Source organism: Gossypium raimondii, chromosome 3 (genome assembly GCF_025698545.1).
Source record: "Gossypium raimondii isolate GPD5lz chromosome 3, ASM2569854v1, whole genome shotgun sequence".
Classification (NCBI taxonomy): domain Eukaryota; kingdom Viridiplantae; phylum Streptophyta; class Magnoliopsida; order Malvales; family Malvaceae; genus Gossypium; species Gossypium raimondii.
Genome location: NC_068567.1, coordinates 62,003,824 through 62,024,781, shown reverse-complemented (window position 1 = coordinate 62,024,781; position 20,958 = coordinate 62,003,824). Strand labels below are relative to the sequence as shown.

The 20,958-nt window shown below is 34.3% G+C and overlaps 4 protein-coding genes and 1 pseudogene across 7 annotated transcripts; 1 reads left to right on the top strand and 4 right to left on the bottom strand.

Annotated features, from left to right (window-relative positions):
- Positions 1 to 1,064: 1,064 nt before the first annotated feature.
- LOC105795394 (uncharacterized) lies at positions 1,065 to 2,277 on the bottom strand. Its single transcript, XM_012625004.2, has one exon. The coding sequence runs from the start codon at positions 2,217 to 2,219 to the stop codon at positions 1,263 to 1,265; it is 957 nt and encodes a 318-aa protein (XP_012480458.1). The 5' UTR covers positions 2,220 to 2,277; the 3' UTR covers positions 1,065 to 1,262.
- A 2,791-nt stretch (positions 2,278 to 5,068) lies between these two features.
- LOC105795393 (pentatricopeptide repeat-containing protein At2g21090) lies at positions 5,069 to 7,331 on the bottom strand. Its single transcript, XM_012625003.2, has one exon. The coding sequence runs from the start codon at positions 7,135 to 7,137 to the stop codon at positions 5,329 to 5,331; it is 1,809 nt and encodes a 602-aa protein (XP_012480457.1). The 5' UTR covers positions 7,138 to 7,331; the 3' UTR covers positions 5,069 to 5,328.
- A 1,093-nt stretch (positions 7,332 to 8,424) lies between these two features.
- LOC105796046 (translocase of chloroplast 120, chloroplastic-like) lies at positions 8,425 to 10,621 on the top strand (annotated as a pseudogene).
- A 2,081-nt stretch (positions 10,622 to 12,702) lies between these two features.
- Positions 12,703 to 13,570, bottom strand: LOC105795392 (dirigent protein 23). The gene has a single exon (XM_012625002.2). It carries the CDS (start codon positions 13,382 to 13,384, stop codon positions 12,824 to 12,826), a length of 561 nt encoding a protein of 186 aa, XP_012480456.1. The 5' UTR covers positions 13,385 to 13,570; the 3' UTR covers positions 12,703 to 12,823.
- Positions 13,571 to 16,786: 3,216 nt separating this feature from the next.
- LOC105795389 (eukaryotic translation initiation factor 4B3) lies at positions 16,787 to 19,889 on the bottom strand. Of its 4 annotated transcripts, none has more exons than XR_001134242.2 (3): positions 18,761 to 19,889; positions 18,103 to 18,202; positions 16,787 to 17,032 (listed from the first exon to the last, which is right to left on the bottom strand). XR_001134242.2 is itself a non-coding variant. In XM_012624996.2 (2 exons), exon 1 carries the CDS (start codon positions 19,813 to 19,815, stop codon positions 18,763 to 18,765), a length of 1,053 nt encoding a protein of 350 aa, XP_012480450.1. In that variant the 5' UTR covers positions 19,816 to 19,888; the 3' UTR covers positions 16,787 to 17,032; positions 18,761 to 18,762. The 4 variants fall into 4 exon arrangements, 1 of the variants encoding a protein (XP_012480450.1); XR_001134243.2 differs by having other exon boundaries at positions 18,103 to 18,197; XR_001134244.2 differs by lacking the exons at positions 16,787 to 17,032; positions 18,103 to 18,202 and adding exons at positions 18,234 to 18,383; positions 18,466 to 18,571.
- Positions 19,890 to 20,958: the final 1,069 nt, after the last annotated feature.

The following is a 20,958-nucleotide window of genomic DNA, read 5'->3' as shown; positions in this document are numbered from 1 at the left end:
GGTTTTAATCGAAGATTGGGGAGATGTTCTATATTTGAGGCAAAACATTTTAAAGCTAGGGGACCAATTCCAAAATCTGAACAATAACTAGGGGACTTTTAGTGTAATTAACCCCTAAAAATATAGGGTTAATGGAAAGAAGCTAAAATATGGTAATAACTCGTATAGAACATGGATGTGGATATGAAAGTAAAAAATTGCTTTTAAAGGGATTAGAAATGAATTATAAATTTTAAAGGGGTTTAAGTATAATTTTATCATTGTATTAATTTGTAAAGTAACCAATTTTAAAAAATTTAAATGAAAAATTTACCATTTTATTGGAATAAAGGCCCATGCCCCTATCTACATCTCCTTTTCATTGGATTGCTTTTATCTTTTCTGATCCAAATTTATTCTAATGGTTTTCTGATCCAAATTTATTCTAATGGGTATATATCACTTTCTAGGGTGTCATATATATATATATATATAAAATTCACTTTTTAGGGTTTCCTTTTGAATTTAACTTTTCATTTGTTAAGAATCATGGTAAGCTATTTCAACTAAATTCAAAGTTAAGCTAAACCAGATGCTTGAATAAAAATAAAAAGTAAAATTCGGGTCTGTCACCCGTGACTTGGATAGGTCTCACTGAACAATCGAGTGCAAGGCAAACCACGAGAGGACAATAGAAGAGTTCGATGATCTAACTCGCGGGTCCAGCTCACACAAACCAAGTGAGGATCGCGGCGCAAACCGAGTGAGGATCACATCATCTGCAGGCGACCCAAAATGAAACACGTGTTTAGTAGGCCTAAAGTCCGCTCAGAATGCTAGTCCTAGGAATAAAGAAGACCGCGTACACTGCAGGCGACGCAGACGACTCAGGGAGAAACACGTGTCCAGTAAGCCTGAAACCCACACAGAATGTCAGTCTAAGGAACGATGGAATTAAGACAAAAGAGTGGGGGTCAGGTTGTGGGCTACAACAATATAAATACCTAAAGGCTCCCATTGATGCTATACGAGACAAAATTACTCAACAATACTATTTTCTTTTCTTATCACTTGGCCGATAAATATGAGTATCAATTTTTTTAAATTTTTAATAAGATATGAAACATTACAATTAAACAATAGTGTCTATTATAAAAAACATATGGTACAACATTACAAACAAAATAAACTGAACAACCCAATTTCCATGTATGAAGAAATTATTTTACAAAAAAAAAAACACCAAATAATTTTAACCACACAAAACAATATCCCCACTTTCGTCAGCAAGCCCCTTCAACCCTAGCCTGGGTAAGTCCGACACAAGCATCGACGAAATCCTCATCGATAAAATCTGTCGAAAAGATCTGCAACCGATCAGCACAACCCTTTGTAAAGCATTGCGTGATGAACAACCTCGCATACCCATGAATCCGATTCGTCACCGGTTTAACACACACAATAGGGTTATCCGGTTGTGGAGTCACCGTATTCTCCACTCTATAAAAGAATTTTCTCGACGAAGCCGGTGGTTGTTCCGACAAATGCTTCAAGTTGCTATCGAACTTCGTCGACGGCAAGTCCGTATCGATCCAATTATCTTTCAAATGACCCGCGTTCCAAAACGGAGACCCAGATTGAGGACGTGGAGATTTGCTTGGTTTCCACACACAAATAATTCTCTTCGGTAATAGTTCAGCTATCGTTTTTCCAAACACATGTTCGTCTTGATGAATAAGGTACTCACCGAGTTGTTCTTCTAAGTACTTCTCGAACTCCGGCGGGTCCTGATGACCGAACTCCGTACGAATCTCCAGTATTATCACCTCCGACTGTGTTTCCGACAAGAACTTCTTGATATCGCCGATAACAACATCGATACCGTACGTCGTTAAAACCCCATGACACACACGACGGTTCTCGTTGACCCGAATATCCAAAACCCGAGTACCTTTAACGAGTTGTTGGTATACCGATAGCGATTGACACTGTGCAAAAGGACGAGTAATAAACGGAATACCGATCTTGTTCGTCGCCGAATCATGAGTTCCCGGCCATACAATCTTGTTTATATAAACTTTATCAACCCCAAGTCCGGCCATCCAATTCTTCCTATCCGCTGGCCGGTAATCACTTCCGGGATACGATTCACCGCAGTTTTCATTGAGATCACAAAGGGTTTTCTTTTCAGCCTTGATATTTTTACGCCTTTCAAATTGTTTTGAGAACAAAGAACCCATTTTTTTGATGACCCCCCCCCCCTTTTTTTTTGAAACTGTTTAAGTTAAAGGTTTAGTTTTTATGGGGTTGAATATATAGCATTGTAACGAACACACAGAGTGCGATACTCATAATAGTGTTCGTATTTTAGATAATAATAAAAAAAAAAACCGACAGCTTTTTTTTTTCAACGTTTTCTAAGTAAAAATAAAATAAAATTTGCTGTAAATGTTTGGTTTTTAAAGAAAGATATAAAAAAGCTGTCTTTGGGGGTTGGTAGGGTTGGCTTTGAGCTTTCAATTTGCATAATTGATGGAGATTTTTGATCAATTTTTAATGGATTATGCCTGTAAGATTCTTACAAATGTGTGGTTTTCCAACAACAATGTATAATTTTTTGGTTGGATTTTTTTAAAATTAATTTTCAGTCTTTGTTTTGACTTTTTTTTTTTTGCAAAATTTGATAAAAGATTAATGAATTTGGTGATTTTTTCAATTTAGTTCTTAAAATTTTTATTCACATTAGTTTTGGAATTTAACAAATTTTTTTCAATATAGTTTCTAAACTTGAATTCCATTAAAGTCTCGAGATTGTTGCATCATTACATAAAATATATGTAAGATCTAAACAATATAAAAAGAAATTGGAAATTTTCAAGTAATAACGTAACGCAATCTCGAAATGTTACGTCAATGTACTTCAATAGAATCTAAATTTAAAGGTCGAATTGAGAAAGACTGCCAAATTTTGGAACTAATGTGAATCAAAGAAAAATTCAATGACCAAGATGAGAGAAGTTATCAAATGTAGACTCGAGGGACTAAATGTTTTTTAATAAAAATTTTTAAATATTTTCGGCTAAAGTCGTCACGTTATCAAAATTTAATGAAATTTAAATTTAAGGGTCAAATAAAAAGAAATTGATAACCTTTGAAACTAATGTAAACTAAATAAAAATTTAGGACCAATACGACAAAAGTTATAAAAAAAATAGGGACTAAATGTTTTTAATAATTTTTTTGTTAAACCCACGTGTTAAATGTGGATTGGTGATAAGTGGGCCCAAATGGAAGGCACTTGGCAAATTCTCATGGAAATATCCAATTTTCTTATTTGTCCTTATCACACGTTTTCGGTTCAACCACTTTGGAAAGGTAAAAAGCAACTAAAATATTAAAGGGTCAAATTTCGATTTTGGTCTCTCTACTTTAGTTTGGGATAATTTGGTTTGCTATGACTAATATTATAATGATATTCAAATTTCGATTATAGTTGTAAATTTAAAAAAATATAAGGACTAAATCTCAAATTTAAGTATAATATAAGGATCAAAATTGTAATTTGACCTTATGAATGCTTTTACTAACCAGAGGTTAAGCTTTAATCCAATTCAACTCTTCTACAATGAATGGTTAGCCACAATGAGACAGATTTTTACCACTAGCCAATTAAGTGAAAAGGACCTAAAGAAAGCAACAAAATGAAATGAAGTGGATAGCCATTTGGAGCTTCAAAGAAAGAGGGTCCCAATGGGTAATATTGCCTAATTTGAATGATGTGGAGCACACAATCAATGAATATCCAGGGACCTACCATGTGCAAAGATGATCTGTATGCTAATCTTCAATGATTATAGAAATATCACCAATTTTCAATTTTGGTGGTTTGCTACAATAAATTTTTCAATTTTTCAATTTGAGTTTCTTTTTTTTCCTAATTAAGTACATGAATTTGATGTTAATGTTAAATTTAGTAGCTGAGCTTTTCTTTTTACCCCAAACTAGTACTTATGTTTTTTTACTAGAACTTTTGTGTTAAATATTCATCTGGCCACATGAGACCATTTGGTTTTGGTACCAAATAGAACATCAAAGTAAACGTTAGGTACTAAATTGAATACTAAAGCCAAATTCAAGTAACAAATTGAATATCAAAGCCAAGCTCAAATACCAAATTGAATATATTGCGCTTTTTGTTTTGTCTCAACTAAGCATTATGTTTTTTTACTAGAGCACATGTGTCAAACATTCAATTTTTTACTAGAGTACATGATGTCATTTGGTTTGACTACCAAATTAAATATTGAAGCCAAACTCAGATACCAAATTAAACATTGAAGCAAAACTCGAATACCAAATTAAATACTGAGCTTTTTGTTATGTCTCAATTAAGTACTTATGTTTTTTTTACTAGAACATATGTGTCAAACATTCATTGGGCCACGTAATACTGTTTGATCTAAAACCAAAATGAACACTGAAACCAAACTTAAGTACCAAATTGAATACTGAAGTCAAACTCAGATACCAAATAGTATATTAACTCTAAAATTCATCAAGAGATCAACAGAATATACCAGGCTTCCACAAGTTCTCAAGAGCCAATGCTGCAGTTAAACTCAGATTTACATTACAATGAGCCAAACACATTCACAGCAAGAAATGACACAAAAAAAAAAAAGGCAAAAATTCCATGGAGGCCCTTATATTAGGAGTCGACTTGCATTTTGCCCCCTCTACTAAAACATGGGAATATTAGTCCCTAACGTTAGATCAAAGAGTAAACTGATCATTTTGTTAAAAATTTCATTAATTTCTACTATTAAAAACTGATCATTGTACCTCATGGTGAGGTACAAGTGGCACGCCATGTGTCACTATCTGGTTATTCCATCAACCATGTCAAATTTTAACAAAAATGATCAATTTGCTCTTTGATTTAACATATAAAGACTAATTTGCCTTTTTTTTTTTTAGTAGAAGGGGCAAAATGCAATATGACTCTTAGTATAGGAGCCTTCATGGTACTCTTACCCAAAAAACCAGATGCATGGACACATCATAGGACAATGAAGCATGAAGAAAGACAAACACATCAAAATTCACCAATTTTTATTCAATAAAACACTTGAATGGAAACAAACTGCCTACAAGGAAGCATAATATATGAATTCAGTGAACGAAGTCTGAAACTATTGGAGCAAAACCTCAAAGATCATATATGAATTTGAAAGATTCAACTCTACAGAAACTAAACACAGTTAAAATTGCCCCTGAGACCGGAAGGGTGAAGGGAAATAAAAATGATACAACAAAAACAAAAATCGAATCCAGCAAAGATGAAAATGGCTAACATCTATTTTCAAATTCAAGCAATGAAACATCTTCATCCATTTGATCAGCTAACTGGTCCAAAGCTAAGTATATTGCTTCTTTCAATGGGTGCAAACTATCTGATACAGTGAAAGCATGCACTTTATTTTCAAGTTCTATCCAACTCAGAGCTACTTCTTTCCTAACTTGTCTCTTACTCATAAGGTGTCTTACCTTCTCAACCGATTCCCATTTCCCGAGTGTGCCGTATATACTAGAGAGCAATACATATGCTGCTGAAGATTGCGGCTCTAACTCGATGAGTTGTTCAGCTGCTTTTTTCCCCAATTCTATGTTTCCGTGGATTCTTGAAACGCCGAGTAGTGCATTCCAAACTCGTTTATCAGGATTACATGGCATATTCTCAAGATGGTTCATCAACATGTCAAATCGACCGGCTCGACCTAAGAGATCGATTAAACATGCATAATGCTGTTGATCAGGTGCTATGTCATGGTCGGAAGACATGGATTTGAAATACCTAAGCCCTTCGGCAACAAGACCAGAGTGGCTACACGCGTTGATAATAACAACAAATGTTGTCCTATCTGGCTTTACTCCTTGTTTTACCATGTCATCGAACATTTTCATTGCCTCTTCACCGTGTCCATGCTGTGCCAATGCGGAAATCATTGTGTTCCACAACACGGGATCTTGCTTATTACTCGTGAGATAAAAAATCAGTTTGCTAACTTTAAGGTTGCCGCATTTTGAGTACATATCGATGAGAGAACTGATGACTATTGTGTTCGGCATAAAATTAGTTCGAATCAAACAAGCATGTATTTGTTTACCATGTGTAAGTGAAGCTACACTAGCACAAGCACAAAGGCAATTACTAAAGGTAAACTGATCAGGTCTAACTCGAGACACCATCATCCTTGTGAACAATTCAAGTGCCGTATCCCCCATACCATTTCTAACATAACCCGAAATCAAAGCCGTCCAAGAAACTGGATTTTTCTCAGGCATCTTATCGAACAAATCATTTGCTGATTCCATATCTCCCCATTGAGCAAACCCCGAAACCAAAGTCGTCCAAACAATAATATCTCTCACTTTCATCTCATCAAACAGCTTCCTAGCCTCCCCCATCATCCCACATTTCACATAAGCATCAACAACAGAGCTCGAAATCACCAAATTCGACAAAAACCCAGAAACGAAAACCTGATTATGAACCTGCCTAGTAAGTTGCAATTCTCTAGACTTAACACAAACAGTCAAAACACCAGCAAAACTGAACTCATTGTACCCAATACACAAACCCCTTAACTCCTTATAAAACTTCGTCGCTTCCTCAAAAAACCCACTTCGTGCATAAGCAATAACCATCGTGTTCCACGAAACGACATCCCTTTCAGGCATTTGATCGAACAACTGTCTCGCAGGCTTTACCATGCCTAATTTCGCATACCCAGACAACATATTATTAAAAGAATACAAATTTCTAACACCCATATTATCGAACACTTTGCGGGCGCCAATTAAATCGCCGCAACTAGAATACATGTTGATCAAATGATTGGATAAAAAAGTACCGGGCTTTTTCAATCCGGTTAGTTTTAAATGAAGGTGAAGGAATTTGCCTTCTTTGAGACACTTGGTTTTGGCGCATTGTTGTAAGAGAGAAGCAAGTGTTTGAAAGGGTAAACGAATACCCTTTCTAGTTAAGAGCTCGAGCGAATTGGTTGCTTGTGAAAGACGGGATTGGGAAGTGACATTGAGAAAGGGTTTCACTAGACAACGAGGGTATCTGCGATTCGAACGAAATGGGGAGCGCATTGGGAAGAGAAACCATGTGAGGATTTGAAATGGGAAAAAGTGGGTTTTTCGTTCTTCTTCATGTCAGCTTAGCTCCAACGAGGCATTTCGTTGCCGGTTCGCGGTGAACGGCGTGGCTGTTGGTTTCACGGGGCAAATTTGAGGGATCTCTGGGTCCATTGGGAGATCCATGTTTTCTAGTTGTCGAACCAAACCCAAAACAAACCGGTTCGCTTCCATTTGGTTCATTAATTTTCGAAAAAGTTACTGAAACATATTAATTTATAAAAATAGAATAAATTACAGTGAAAATCTTTAAACTATTAACAAGTTTATATTTTGGTCACTCATAAAGTTATGAAATTGTTATTAAACTAGTCAAAAAATTTTATTTACGTCACTAAATTATTCGAAACTTTTTATTTAACGGGCTATTAATTTTTTTCTTTTTTAAAGTCTAACTAGTAAGCTCAAAGTAATGATTCAACAATCAGTACAATGGATCAATATTCATCAACGAGTAGAATAACATATCTTAAGTCTAAGTTGATTTGAAGGTCAATAACGAAGATTAGAGAAGAAAACTGTTTGGATTTTGGTTCGTAGATTTGTGACGTTCAAGTTTGTTTCATGAAAAAAAATTGAACTATAGCAAAGAAGGAGAAGAAGAGCTTTCGATTAGTGCAAGTAGTACAAATAGAAAATGCTATAAAACAACGATTTTAATAGCCCAATGAAATTTCGAATAATTCAGTGAACATTTTGTAACTTTTAAATTTGAATAACCAAATCATAAATTTACTAATAATTTAGTGATATTAAGTGTAGTTTAATCTTCACATTATGTCCAATTTTGAAATTTAAGAGTAATAAAAAATAAATTATAAAAAACATCTAAATATGAAATTATTGTGCAAGTTTTACAATATGCAATCGAATTTAATCTGATAAGTAATTTTTTTTTCCATTTACATTACATCTACCCGAGCTTTTATTTGCAACCAAGAACAGATTGTACGGCCCAAAATGGTCCCCTAAATCTTGTACTCCCTTTGGCCACCTAATTTCATGCTATGATCCACCTCTCTCATTTTCATGCAAAAATTCAGGGACCAAATTTTTTTTTCTTTGTAGCATTAAAAAAAACCAGGTAACTTGTCTATATATACATATGTGTATGTATGTATATTTGCATGTGGCAATCTTGGGTGCTTTTTTTTTTTTTTAATGTTTTGGGTGATTTGTATATTTGATCAAGATGTTTGTTAAATTGCTTCTTTGGTGAAAATGTTGGTTTTTTGAAGCGAAATGGAAAATGGGGTTGGAATGGTTGATGATGGTTCGTTAATGGTAGACAACAAGGTTGTGGAGCACGACACAGGTGTGACCACGGTTCAGACGAGTTCGAGTTATGAAGGTAGGGAATTCGCTGATTCTTTAGAGCGGGTGGTGAAACGGGAGGCCGAGGAGGAGAGCGTCGACGAGACTGGTGAAAAGCTTCAGTCGATTAGACTTAAGTTCTTGCGGCTTGCACGTAGGCTCAGGCTAACTCCGCATAATGTTGTTGTTGCACAAGTTTTGTACAGGCTAGACTTAGCCGAGCAACTACGGGGTAGAAACGGAGGTCGTGTTAGTGCATTCAGCTTTGATCGTGCAAGCACTGTGGCGGAACGGCTCGAGGCAGATGGGAATAAAGAACTTGATTTCTCTTGTACGATTATGATTATCGGGAAAACGGGAGTTGGTAAAAGTGTTACTATTAATTCGATTTTCGATGAAATTAAGTTTGGTACTGATGCGTTCCAGATAGGTACGAAGAAGGTTCAAGATGTGGTTGGTATGGTACATGGGATTAAGGTACGAGTGATTGACACACCAGGGCTTTTGCCTTCACGGTCTGACCAACGTCGGAACGAGAAAATTCTTCTTGAGGTCAAGTGTTTTGTTAAGAAAACGCCACCGGATATTGTGTTGTACATTGATAGGTTGGATATGCAAACCGGGGATATTGACGACGATAGGCCTGAATGGTAATGCGTCGAGTTACGACATGTTTGTCGCTCAACGTTCTCATGTCGTCCAGCAGGCTATTCGTCAAGCAGCCGGGTATATGCACTTGATGAACCCAGTCTCGTTAGCCAATCGAGAACCATTCTGCTTGTAGAACAAACAGGGCAGGCCAACGAGTGTTGCCGAATGGTCAAGTTTGGAAACCTCGTTTGTTGTTGTTTTCCTTTGCATCTAAGATCTTAGCCTTAGCAAACTCGGTTTTGAAGTTGCAAGAAACTCCTTCGGGAAAGACTCGAACACGACCACCTCCTTTACCTTTCCTCCTTTCGTGTCTGCTTCAATCAAGACCGCAAGCCGGACGAGGACAGTTGCGATGATGACTTGGATGAATCCTTAGACTCTGAAGGTGAATCCGAATACGACGAGTTACCGCCTTTCGTGCCGTTGACTAAAGCACAATTAGCAAAGCTTACTAAAGCTCAAAACAAAACATATTTTGATGAGTTAGAATATAGGGAAAAGTTTTTTTTATGAAAAAGCAGTTTAAAGATGAGAAAACCAGGCGAAAAACGATGAAAAAAACTGCCAATGAAGCCAACTATTGCTGAGTGATGAAAACACAGAAGGAAGTACCGGTGCGTCTTCAGTTCCGGTTCCCATGCCAGATTTACCATTACCTGCATCTTTCAATTCCAATAATCCGACTCATCGATATCGTTACCTCGACTCCACCAAGCCATGGCTCGTAAGACCCGTTCTAGACACTCATGGTGGGGACCATGACGGTATCAACGTCGAAAGATCATTCATGGTGAAACACAAATACCCCGTTTCATTTTCGGGACAAATCACGAAAGACAAAAAGGACACCAACATCCAAACCGAACTAGCCAGTTCATTAAAGCACGGTTCCGGTAAAGCAACTTCATTAGCCTTCGACATGGAAACGGTTGGAAACGACATGTACTCCACATTATGCGGCGAGACAAGGTTTATTAATTTCTTCAAGGCAACAACCGGAATCTCAGTTACACTCTTAGACGACGTGTAAGCAGCCGGATTGAAAGTCGAAGACAAAGTTATCGTGAATAAACGGTTCTGTGTCGTAATGACCGGGAGTGCTATGACTGCTCACGGCGATATCGCATACGGTGGCAGCTTAAAAGCACAATGGAAGGATAAAGATTACCTTCTAAATAACTCATTGTCTACACTTGGGGTATCTATAATGGATTGCCATGGTGATCATGTCATTGGATGCAATGTACAGTCACATGTTCGGATCGGACGGTCTACGAACGTAATAGCTCAAGCCGATCTGAATAACCGAGGCACCGGACAAGTGAGTATACGAATAAGCAGCTCGGAACAGATTCAGCTAGCTTTGGTTGCTTTGTTTCCATTGATGAAAAAGCTAATCAGTTATCCCCAACGAATGTTGTATGGAGTATGGGCCATTATAAAAATGGTTAAAATATATCATAAGTCCTTGTAATTTTCGAAGATTTGGAATTTAGTCTTATCCTTTTATTTTCAGGAATTTAGTCCCTCCTCTTTTCAAAATTTAAAATTCAAGTGAAACTATGCATGTCCATTTTACGGTTAATGTTCAAGGTTCACGGCTATCCTTTCTAACAATGTCGATTCAAATTTAAAGGTGAAACTATGTGCATTCTTTAATGATGTAAAGCAATATTTAACCTCTAAATTTTTTTTTTGTTTATATTAATCCTAAAACTTGGAAATTTTTCCTAATTTAGATTTTGCTAAGGTATGATTACGAGGCACTTGTGATTATGGCACATCATCATTTGAATATTTTGAAATATCTTAAAATTTCTTTATAATTTTTTTTGTATTTTAAAATTTTCAAGTGATCGTGAGAGAAAATCTTAGAATGTTAAGTCATTGTACTTTTAGTAAATTTAAATTGAAGGAATAAATTTTAAAAGATTATCAAATTTGAAACTAACGTAATAAAAATTAAAAACGAAATTTATAAAATTACCAAATTTATGAAGAGCTCTTTTCATAAATTTTAGAATTATTATTTTACTATGATTTTTTAAATTTTAAATTTTAAATTAATTTTATATGAAACATAGAATGAAATTATATCACACCAAGAAAAAGATTAAATCGAATAAATATATAAGAATTTATTTATTTTAATAAAGAAAAAAGGTTAGAACACAATCCGACAATAATACTTTTAACATTTGGAGGAAAAGGAGTGATCATGTTGTCTCTAATTATGAAATATAATAAAACAAAACATGTCTTGTCTCTAATTATGAAATATACTAAATGTTATATATATATATATATATATATATATATATATATATATATTTGATGGGTAAACTTAAAAATAGTCACTTTTATTTGCCTCAGATTATATTTTAGTCACTTATGTTTGAAATGTTACGTTTTAGTCACTTACGTTATTTTCTTGTTACGAAGTGGTCACTCTATCGTTGAACTCATTTACCTCCCTAATAGTAGTCTTACGTGGTAGTCCAAATGGGCTTTAAATGTCAACTTGGATGTCCAGTTGTTGGGATGAAAATAAGTTTTTAATTAAATAAATTTAATTTCGACTGCCACGTAGGACATTCAAGTTGGCATTTAAAACTCATTTGGACTGCCGCGTAGGACTGGCGTTAGGGAGGTAATTGAGCTTAACGGTAGAGTGGTCATTTCGTAACAAAACGATAGCGTAAGTGACTAAAATAAAATACAAGGTAAACAAAAGTGACTATTTTTATAGTTTACCCATATTTGATACAAAAGTCCATAATTAGGTTGTCCAATCATGTCTTTCTACTTTAATTTAACACTATTTAGTCCCATTTGTAGGTCCAAATTGATAGCACAATCAACTTATGCCATTAAAGTGATTATGTGATTTTTTTTTACTATTATCCGACCATGTAAGGTTATATGAAAATCCAATCGTTATGTTTAATCACTAATAAATTTACACGTTAATCGAATACTTAAGGTTGTTTAAAACGAAACAAAACTCATGTTATCACTTGAATTGTAATAATTAACGGTGTTATAAATTCGAACATATTGTTAATTTTATGATTAGTCGTCATGCTTTATCAAAATCGGGAAGTTAATGTAATTTGATAAACACGATTAAAACTTTTTGTTAAAAAGCTAACCTAAAATCATCAATTCATACGTAAATTCAACCATTTATATGCCAAAAATCAATCATTCAAATTCTTATGTTAGCCTAATTTTCCTAAAATGCGAGATAAATTAAATAGAGATTGGAAATTCAAAATTAAACCTAACGATGGAGATCAAATTTTAAATTTCAGTATAATAAAAGGACTAAAACCGTAATTAGACGGTAGCCATAACAAGTGCATGATAGAGTATATAAATTACACTAATATAGTGTCTTATTAAGTAAAATAAGCAAATCCATCATTAAAAGTGCACTCAAATTAACGTTAGACCAAAGAACAAATTAATTTTTTGGCTAAAATTTTATTCTTTTGTTTTATTAAAATTATCGTGCCTAATAGAACTCGACAATGATATATGACGTGACAAGTATACTTTTTAACAATAATAATAAATAAAAATTTTAATAAAAATATTAGTTTGTTTTTATCTAAGATTAATAATTTCTTAGTAAGAGTTAAAATAGAATTAGACTATTAGTACATGATTTTACCTAATGAACGATGGTAACATTATAAGCAACTATAGCATCACCGACCTCGTTATACCAATGAGTTTTCGCCACCGCATACCCACGTGCCAGCCGGAAAACGCCGGTTCCACCGACGATAGGCATTTCCCGAACCGGACTCAAAGCCGAGTTCTTACCGAGAATACTTATAGAGCTACCATTATACATCCCATCAGTGAAACAAAAGCTCATAACCATCAATAAAGCCAGCTCTTCCTTCCCGGCCGACCCATAAATCCCTTGTGCCCGTCCGATCAACTTGGATTTCGGGTCCGGCGTTTCGGTCAATGGGTCATCCGCCATTAACAAAGCTCCGAATAGGGTCGGTGATTTCTCGGTGTCGGCGGCTTGAGCTACTCTAATGGCGGTTGGGTCTTTACCGCTGATCGTATCGTGGAAGTAGAACTGGAGATTGGTTACTGTTTCTTGTTTGGTTTCGAGCTTTGATATTGCCCAGTTATTGATATGGAAGCTTTGTGTTAACGGTGGAGATGTAACAATGAGGGAGATGATGAACAGTAGAATGTAGCTCAGCTTCACCATTTTTTAGACTGTTTTTTTAGCTAATTTGTAGCAAAAATGGTGGCTTGATTGAAAAAGGAGGAGGAGGTTTTTGATGAATGTTTACTGTAAACAAATGTGGGTTTTATAGGGACGAAAGGGAAAGGATTCAAAGGGGAGCATAGCCATGAGAGAAGAAAAGAGAGAACCCCTTTTTATATGGGTAAATTATATTTAAGGTCACTAAACTATTAATAAGTTTACGTTTTAATCTCTCAACTTCAAAAAGTTACAATATGGTCACTGACCTATTCGAAAGTTGTCATTTAAGTTACTGAACTATTTGAAAGTTTTTATTTAAGTCAACTTTTTTCTTTTAAAAAAGTTTGAGTAGTAAACTTCAAGTGACGATTCGACGATTGGTATGGTAAATCAGTTCCCATTGACGAGTAGAAAACATATCTTAGATCCAAGCTGATCTAACGATCAATGTTGGAGATTGAAGAAGAAACTTGTTTAGATTTTGGTTTGTAAATTCGTGATGTTCAAAACTATATGAAAATAAAACTAAACAATAGAAAAAAATGAGAAAGAGAGCTTTCGATTAGTTCAGGCCGTGCGAATAGATAAAGCTATACATTAACGATTTTAGCAACCAACTTAAATAAAAATGTTCAATGACTATTTTGTACCTTTTTTAAATCGAGTAACTAAAATATAGATTTACTAATAATTTAGTAATATTGAATGTAGTTTACCATTTTTTATCTTTGAATTTTAAATTAGTCATCATGGGCCAAACTTTAAAAATGTTTTACTTGTGTCGTCAAAATGTCTTTAATATCCTTAGTTTAAAAGATACCACTATTATTATAACAATCATGAAGACATGAGTTCAAACAAAATTAAGTGCGTTTTTTCTTCGATTTAATGGTTGAAGAAACATTATGGAATAGAAGTAAGCATTTTAGTAAAGAATATCTGTAACTTAACCATTAGCTCGGGCATTAAATCCTTGGTCAAGTCTAATGTGGAGCATTATATCCTCACTCCAAAATTTTGTTGATCTAAATTGTCTATGCAGTAAATACACATATTTACAATTTGATAGAAACATTTTCCATACAGGTCTAGCCGGGGTAATAAGAGGATACAATTAAAATTTTAGTGCCTCCCAAATGTAAATAATTCAATCTAATCCCTTTTAGTTTTTTTTAATGAAAAATTGTAATTTTGCCTCATTTTAAAAAAAATTCAATTTAAATCATTTTAATATAAAATTTTCAGCTTCCCCACTTTTTTTTTAACTTTGGTTCTATCACAAAGTTTGTCAATTGATATTTAACACATAAAATAATAATTAAATAAGTGAAACGACTTGATTGATATAATATTAATATTTTGAAATTTAAAATTAATTTTTAGAAATAGAATTAGTTAGTTCAACCAAATGAAGAAGAAAGGGGATCTGAGTAGTTGGGGTAAAGTTTTTTTTTTTTTTAATGAATATATAAGTCATAATGTATGTGACCTACTTCTTTGTTAATGATATCCACATCCATGCCTTAATATGAATGGAACCAAAATGGCACAAAATCAGTGCATAGATTTGGGGAGACTTTGAAGAATAAATTAACTACCTAATTTACTTTGTTGCAATAGTCTAAATTAGTGGTACAAAAATCAGACATTAGTGTTCATATGGTATTCAAGTTCAATTTGGAAAAAAACTTAAACTCAATTTGATAATTATCGAGCGACGTTCTTGTTGAATTCGAGCTTATTATTATTTAACTCAAACAACTTGAGAGCCTTTATATTATTTTTATATTATTAAATTATATTACTGTCCTTATCATATATTATTAACCCTCAACTTAATTATTGAGCTGAACTCGAACTTAAAAATAGATATTCAATTAAGCTCAAGCTTGATAATATCCGGGCTCGGCCCTGTTCAATTACACCTTTAAGTACATGTTAATTCAAGTGGTAAAGAGTTTGATGTTCTTTAAGTAGGGTTTGAAGTTCATTCTTTTGCATTTAAAAAAACGGCACTGAGAGATTTTTGCCTCTTATTTATGAGTCTGACTTGATTTGATCTCGAATTTAATTAAGACTCACTGTAATTACCGAATATAATATCGAAAGATTACTGATGAAAAAGAAATAGTGGTATATAAAATCAGTCCTCTTTTGAAAGATTCAACAGGATCAAATTATGTTGTCGTGATTACAGGCGAGCTACCATCAAAATGCATTTGAACAGTTAGGTAATCAAAAAAGGGTTTAGATTTTGAAATTGAAAAACGATAATCATGGCTGCTTTTTAGTGGTTAGTTAGTGAATATATTTTAATGATAAGGGAAAAAATAGTGGATTTAAATTTGAATGATATAATATATATAAACTTGTTTATAGTCGAATTATCTGTCCGAAATATAAAAGAGTTTAGATAAAAAAAATAAGGATTAAAAATGAGTTCAAAAATAAAAAGAAATTAAGTCTGTTTAAAATATAACCAAGTTTGAGCTTTAACATTGAAAGTTTAAGTTTTATTTGACCCGTTATTTTTGTAATATATTTTTAATTTATATTTACACCACACTTGAACATTAAAAATTATGTTAAATTGTCCAAATTTAAAATTTTAATAAAAATAATTTAAAAGGTTAAATATTAAATTAAAAATAATATCTATTACTATTAAGAAATAATATAGATGGAGCTAAAACGGGTTTGGGTTAATTATTTACAAATATGAGTGAACTTAACAAAATTTTAAACTCATATTTCAAACCAAACTGAGCTTAAGCAAACATAAAGCATACTGATATCACATATAGGTATGACCTAGATATGACCCTAACTTGACCGGCTAAATTAGCCATATATGCCGTTATTTTTCTTTAATTGATTAAATAAGCCGTTTTTTTTCAAAATTTAAGGAAATAGACCAATCTTGAAGAAAGTATGAAAAGCATGTCAAGCTAGATGTGCTTTTTGCACAAATAGCACATGTGCACAATTTAGCCAACCCGACCCAAAAGCACTTTTAATACGTCTTTTCTTTTATTAATACTTTAGATTCAAGTTGTTTATATGACAAAGTACATATTTGTTTACAATTTAATTCTCGTGTTTTAAAAATGTTCTCACATTAAATTTAGACTAACATTTAACAACTAAATAACTAGAGCAACGGAAAGAAAGTTGGTACACGATGTTCCAGCTGGTGCGACAAGAATTGGGCGGAACAGGCCAATGAGATTGGTTCAGACAAGAATGTTAGCCGATACGGAATAGGAAGTTAGTTGCATTGGTTTATTACTGAAACGGTGCACACCGACCGGACTCAATGTGGAACCAACTACATTGGTTAGCATACACACATACAGAATAGAAATGTACCAACAATTCGAACAATTATGTCAACTACTGATGTAGTAGTATAATGACAAATAACTTGCATTATTTACATATCTGTTGATATGGACATAAAAAAAAAAAGATTTATTCGATCAACAACTCGAACAATTACATCAACTAATGATGGAGTAGTATAGTGACAAATAACTTGCATTATTTACATCTTTATTGATGTCAAGTCTTGAGTTTAATTCTAAACAAACCTTTTTCTGTCCGTGCCTTCAATTCTCAGGAACACGGCCGTTCATCGTTTCCTTGGCCCTGGATTCGAGAAGAAAAAAATATCAGAGTCTGCAATGTCCAAAGTTGTTATGAAACACACTTTGAGCAACACAGTTTTTCCATAAGAATGAACCAAAAGAGGGATATAATAGGCAGGGAATTTGGTTTGGACAAGATAAAATGTGTGCATTTCTTTTTGGTATAGCCATAACTGTCCTCATCCATTTATCGGTCTGAGCCTAATCCTATTTGAGCCAGGAGTGGTATTTAGGTAAATCCCTCTCAATAATGATGACTCAAGATTTCGAACTCAGTCCAAATATCTGGGGAAGAAATTCACTGCCACTTCTTCCAACCATTTGTTGGTTTTTTTTTTGGGGATTTTCAATTGCCCATCTTAAACATAAATGTGAATACTCATATAACAAGAAAAGGGACAAGTTAGACCGACGCCTTAGGTCGAATAATTAAGGAGCTTGATGTCCCGAGGCTTGGGTTAGAGTCTTGTGGGTGGAGAAAGTAGCATTGGGGAGCTTTGACATCGTTTAGAGGTTCGACCTGGCTTGGCTTTGGATTTAGCCGGGGTCTAATGTAGCTACGGGACACGGGGGGCTCAGACCAAAAACAAATGAGACAGTTGAGATGCCAAAGATGCATGGTTATCATTCTCCGTTTATCTATTAAGGCTAATTTCATTTCCCAGAATTCATGCAAAAACAGCACAAAGCAACTATGACAGACAATAAAAATACAAATATGCTACTTTTAATCCAGTTCATAAGATCAAAATGAAGTTTTAAATGACAGAAGAGAATGAAAGAGCCCACGATAGCAACTGCAATGTATTAAGCAATACCTAGAAGCAGCATATAAACAGTTTATATATAATCCAAGAAGATTCATTCTGAAAAAAGCGTGCTCCTACACAATGTATCATCACCTTAAACAAACAATAAATATGCCAGAATTCTCGAATTAACCAAGCAATCTAATTTCAGCTAAATGAAGAAAACATGCTACTAAAAATGTATTATCATCTTAAACAAACAATACATATAGCAATGTTCTTGAATTAATTGAGCAATCAAATTTCAACTAATTGAACAAACCTTTAGGGTTGATTAGCAGCCTCAACAGACTCAGCAGCAGCATATAGAAAGTTCATATACAAACCAATGAGCTTCATACTGAAGAAAGCATGCTCCTACACTATGTATCATCATCGTAAACAAACAATAAATATAGTGATATTCTTGAATTAACCGAGCAATCAAATTTCAGCTAATGGAACAAGCCTTTGGGGTTGATTAGCAGCCTCAACAGACTCTGAAGCAGCATATAAACAGTTCATATACAAACCAACGAGATTCATACTGAAGAAAGCATGCTCCTACACAATGTATCATTGTCTTAAACAAACAATAAATATAGTGATATTCTCAAATTAAACGAGCAATCGAATTTCAGCTAACCGAACAAGCCTTTGGGGTTGATGAGCAGCCTCAGCAGACTCAGAAGCAGAGCATATAAACAGTTCATATACAAACCAACGAGATTCATACTGAAGAAAGCATGCTCCTACACAATGTATCATCATCTTAAACAAACAATACATATAGTGATATTCTCGAATTTACCAAGCAAACAAATTTCAGCTCATCGAACAAAACATGCTCCTACACATTCTATGATAATCTTCAACAAACAATGAATATAGCAATATTCTCGAATTAACCGAGCAACCAAACTTCAGCTAATCGAACAAACCTTTAGGGTTGATTAGCAGCCTCAACAGACTCATTCTTCCTCCAGCTTCTTTCCACCGGCACACGCTCATTCCCGAAACTTCCCTTTCCTCCTTTCTCAGCAACTGCTGATGTCTCTTTAATCTTAGCAGCTTCCATCTTCTCATCAATCTCCTTCCAATCTTTCCCTTTTTCCTTCAAAACCTCCTCTCGCGGCCTCGCCTCACCAAAAGGATTTGCCCCCTTGGGCTTATCCGCCGGAGTCGCATCCTTCTTACCCTTTTCAGTTTGAGGAGCTTTACGTGGCTGAAGCACAAGCTTTGGTCTAACCCCACCGCTACCAGCAGAACTGGCACTTTCATCATTTTTCTTTCCCCAATTATCCAAATCCCTCGGCGAATCTCTCGCTTGAGTCGAATCGAAACTGCTTCTTTCGAAACCCCCACCAAATCTCCGAGGCGGTGCCTCTGCGGCGCTTTTATAGTTCTTATTAGCTGCCCAGCTATCTACTTCATCGGCTTTCGATTGCGAATTGGAAAACCCACCACCGCCGCCTCCTCTCCCTCTCCTCTCAAATCCACCCCCAAATCCGTTCGCGACGGAAGTCGATTTCTTAGCCGAAGCCCAATCATCAATCTCATCGGCGCGTGAGGGAGCAGTTTCTCTATCTTTATTCAATCCCCAAGAAGATCCCCATCTACTATTACTCGAAGAATCATCGCCATCGGAACCATACCTATTCGAACCATAAGATTTAAAACCACCACCTAGTCGGTTGCGATCGAGTTCCTCAGCGGAACGTTGTCGAGGGCCGGTGGGGAGTGCGAGAAGATCCTCGCGAGTGAGTCGGGTTGGCTCACTGGGCTTAGAAGCAAACTCGGCGAGAGATAGGGTTTGACCCTTCTTTTTCTTCGCCTTGGTGGTGGTGACAGCGGTGGCTAAGGAAGGGAAATCCCCGAGCTTTTCGGTTGAGGAACCGGCGCCGCTTTGTTGTCGCTCGTCTTCCGCTTCATTTTCTTCGGCGTCAACAGCCCATGCGCCGGGTTTACCCCATGGAGATGATAAAGTCGCCGCCATGGCGCGGCGGTGATATTTTTTGGAGAGTAGCGTTTAACGAAATTTCAAATTCAAAGCTTGCGTATTTATGGTCGTTTAAATGTTTGGCGTTATGCGGTTTTTATACGTTCTTTATTTTTGGAAACTTTTATAACTATTTTGATATTTTCCCTTTTTTCTAATTTATTTTGTTTTCAAAAGGTAATTAATAATATTTAAATTGAAAATAAATATTAGTAATTAAAATCAGTTAAATTATTTTTTAAAGTTAAAATTACAATCAATATATTCCATAATTATTTGTAACCAATCACGACAAAACACAAACGGAATTATAGTTAATAGGTTATGACACGGTTACGATATGAGTAAAAATAAAAGGCGTAATATTAAATTCAACTCTTAATGTTCATATTTTTTGTCAATTTAACTCTTATTTTTTAATTAAATTTAGCCTTACACCTTAAAAAAAGTCATTTTGCCTCTTTTCTTTTATATAGATATATTGACTAAAACATTAATTTTTAATGATGTTAACATGAAAATTCATGTGTACTTAATGTTGATCGACACTATTTATCTTCTATGTCATGCCAACAAATAATTTTAAAATTATAAAAATTATTTAAAAACAAAAATGAAATTCAAATAAAAATAACATTTAGTACATATTGATTATTATGCAAGTTGTCATATTTAAAAATTAATATTTTAGTCGGTGTTTCATTAAGAAAACAACAATTCAACTCTTTTGAAAGGTTGATAGTCAAATATAACTTTTATTAAAAAATTGAGGGCTAAAATTGATAAAAGATATAAACATTAAGGGCTAAATTAGACATTATGTCAAAATAAAATTATGTAACAAATGTATTTATAAAGAATTGGTATAAAGGACAATGAAGTTTTAATTAAAAAGCAAAATAAAGACGTTAAAAAACATAGCGTTTTAAGTTTAAATCCCATTATGCATGTGTATTTTTTTATTTATTTTTTATATAAAAGATATAAGAATAATAAAACATCCTTAAAATAATATAATTTACCTTGTAAAATAATAGATTTTAGTTATTACCAGAGACGTAGCTAAGGGGACTGACAGGGGCCCTGATCTTCGCTAAAATGGAAAATTTTTCATTTAAGTTCTTTAAAATTTTTAAAATT

Excerpts from the sequence above, each read along its gene's own strand:
- LOC105795394 (XM_012625004.2), bottom strand. The coding sequence starts at position 2,219 with ATGGGTTCTTTGTTCTCAAAACAATTTGAAAGGCGTAAAAATATCAAG.
- LOC105795392 (XM_012625002.2), bottom strand. The coding sequence starts at position 13,384 with ATGGTGAAGCTGAGCTACATTCTACTGTTCATCATCTCCCTCATTGTT.
- LOC105795389 (XM_012624996.2), bottom strand. The coding sequence starts at position 19,815 with ATGGCGGCGACTTTATCATCTCCATGGGGTAAACCCGGCGCATGGGCT.
- LOC105795393 (XM_012625003.2), bottom strand. The coding sequence starts at position 7,137 with ATGCGCTCCCCATTTCGTTCGAATCGCAGATACCCTCGTTGTCTAGTG.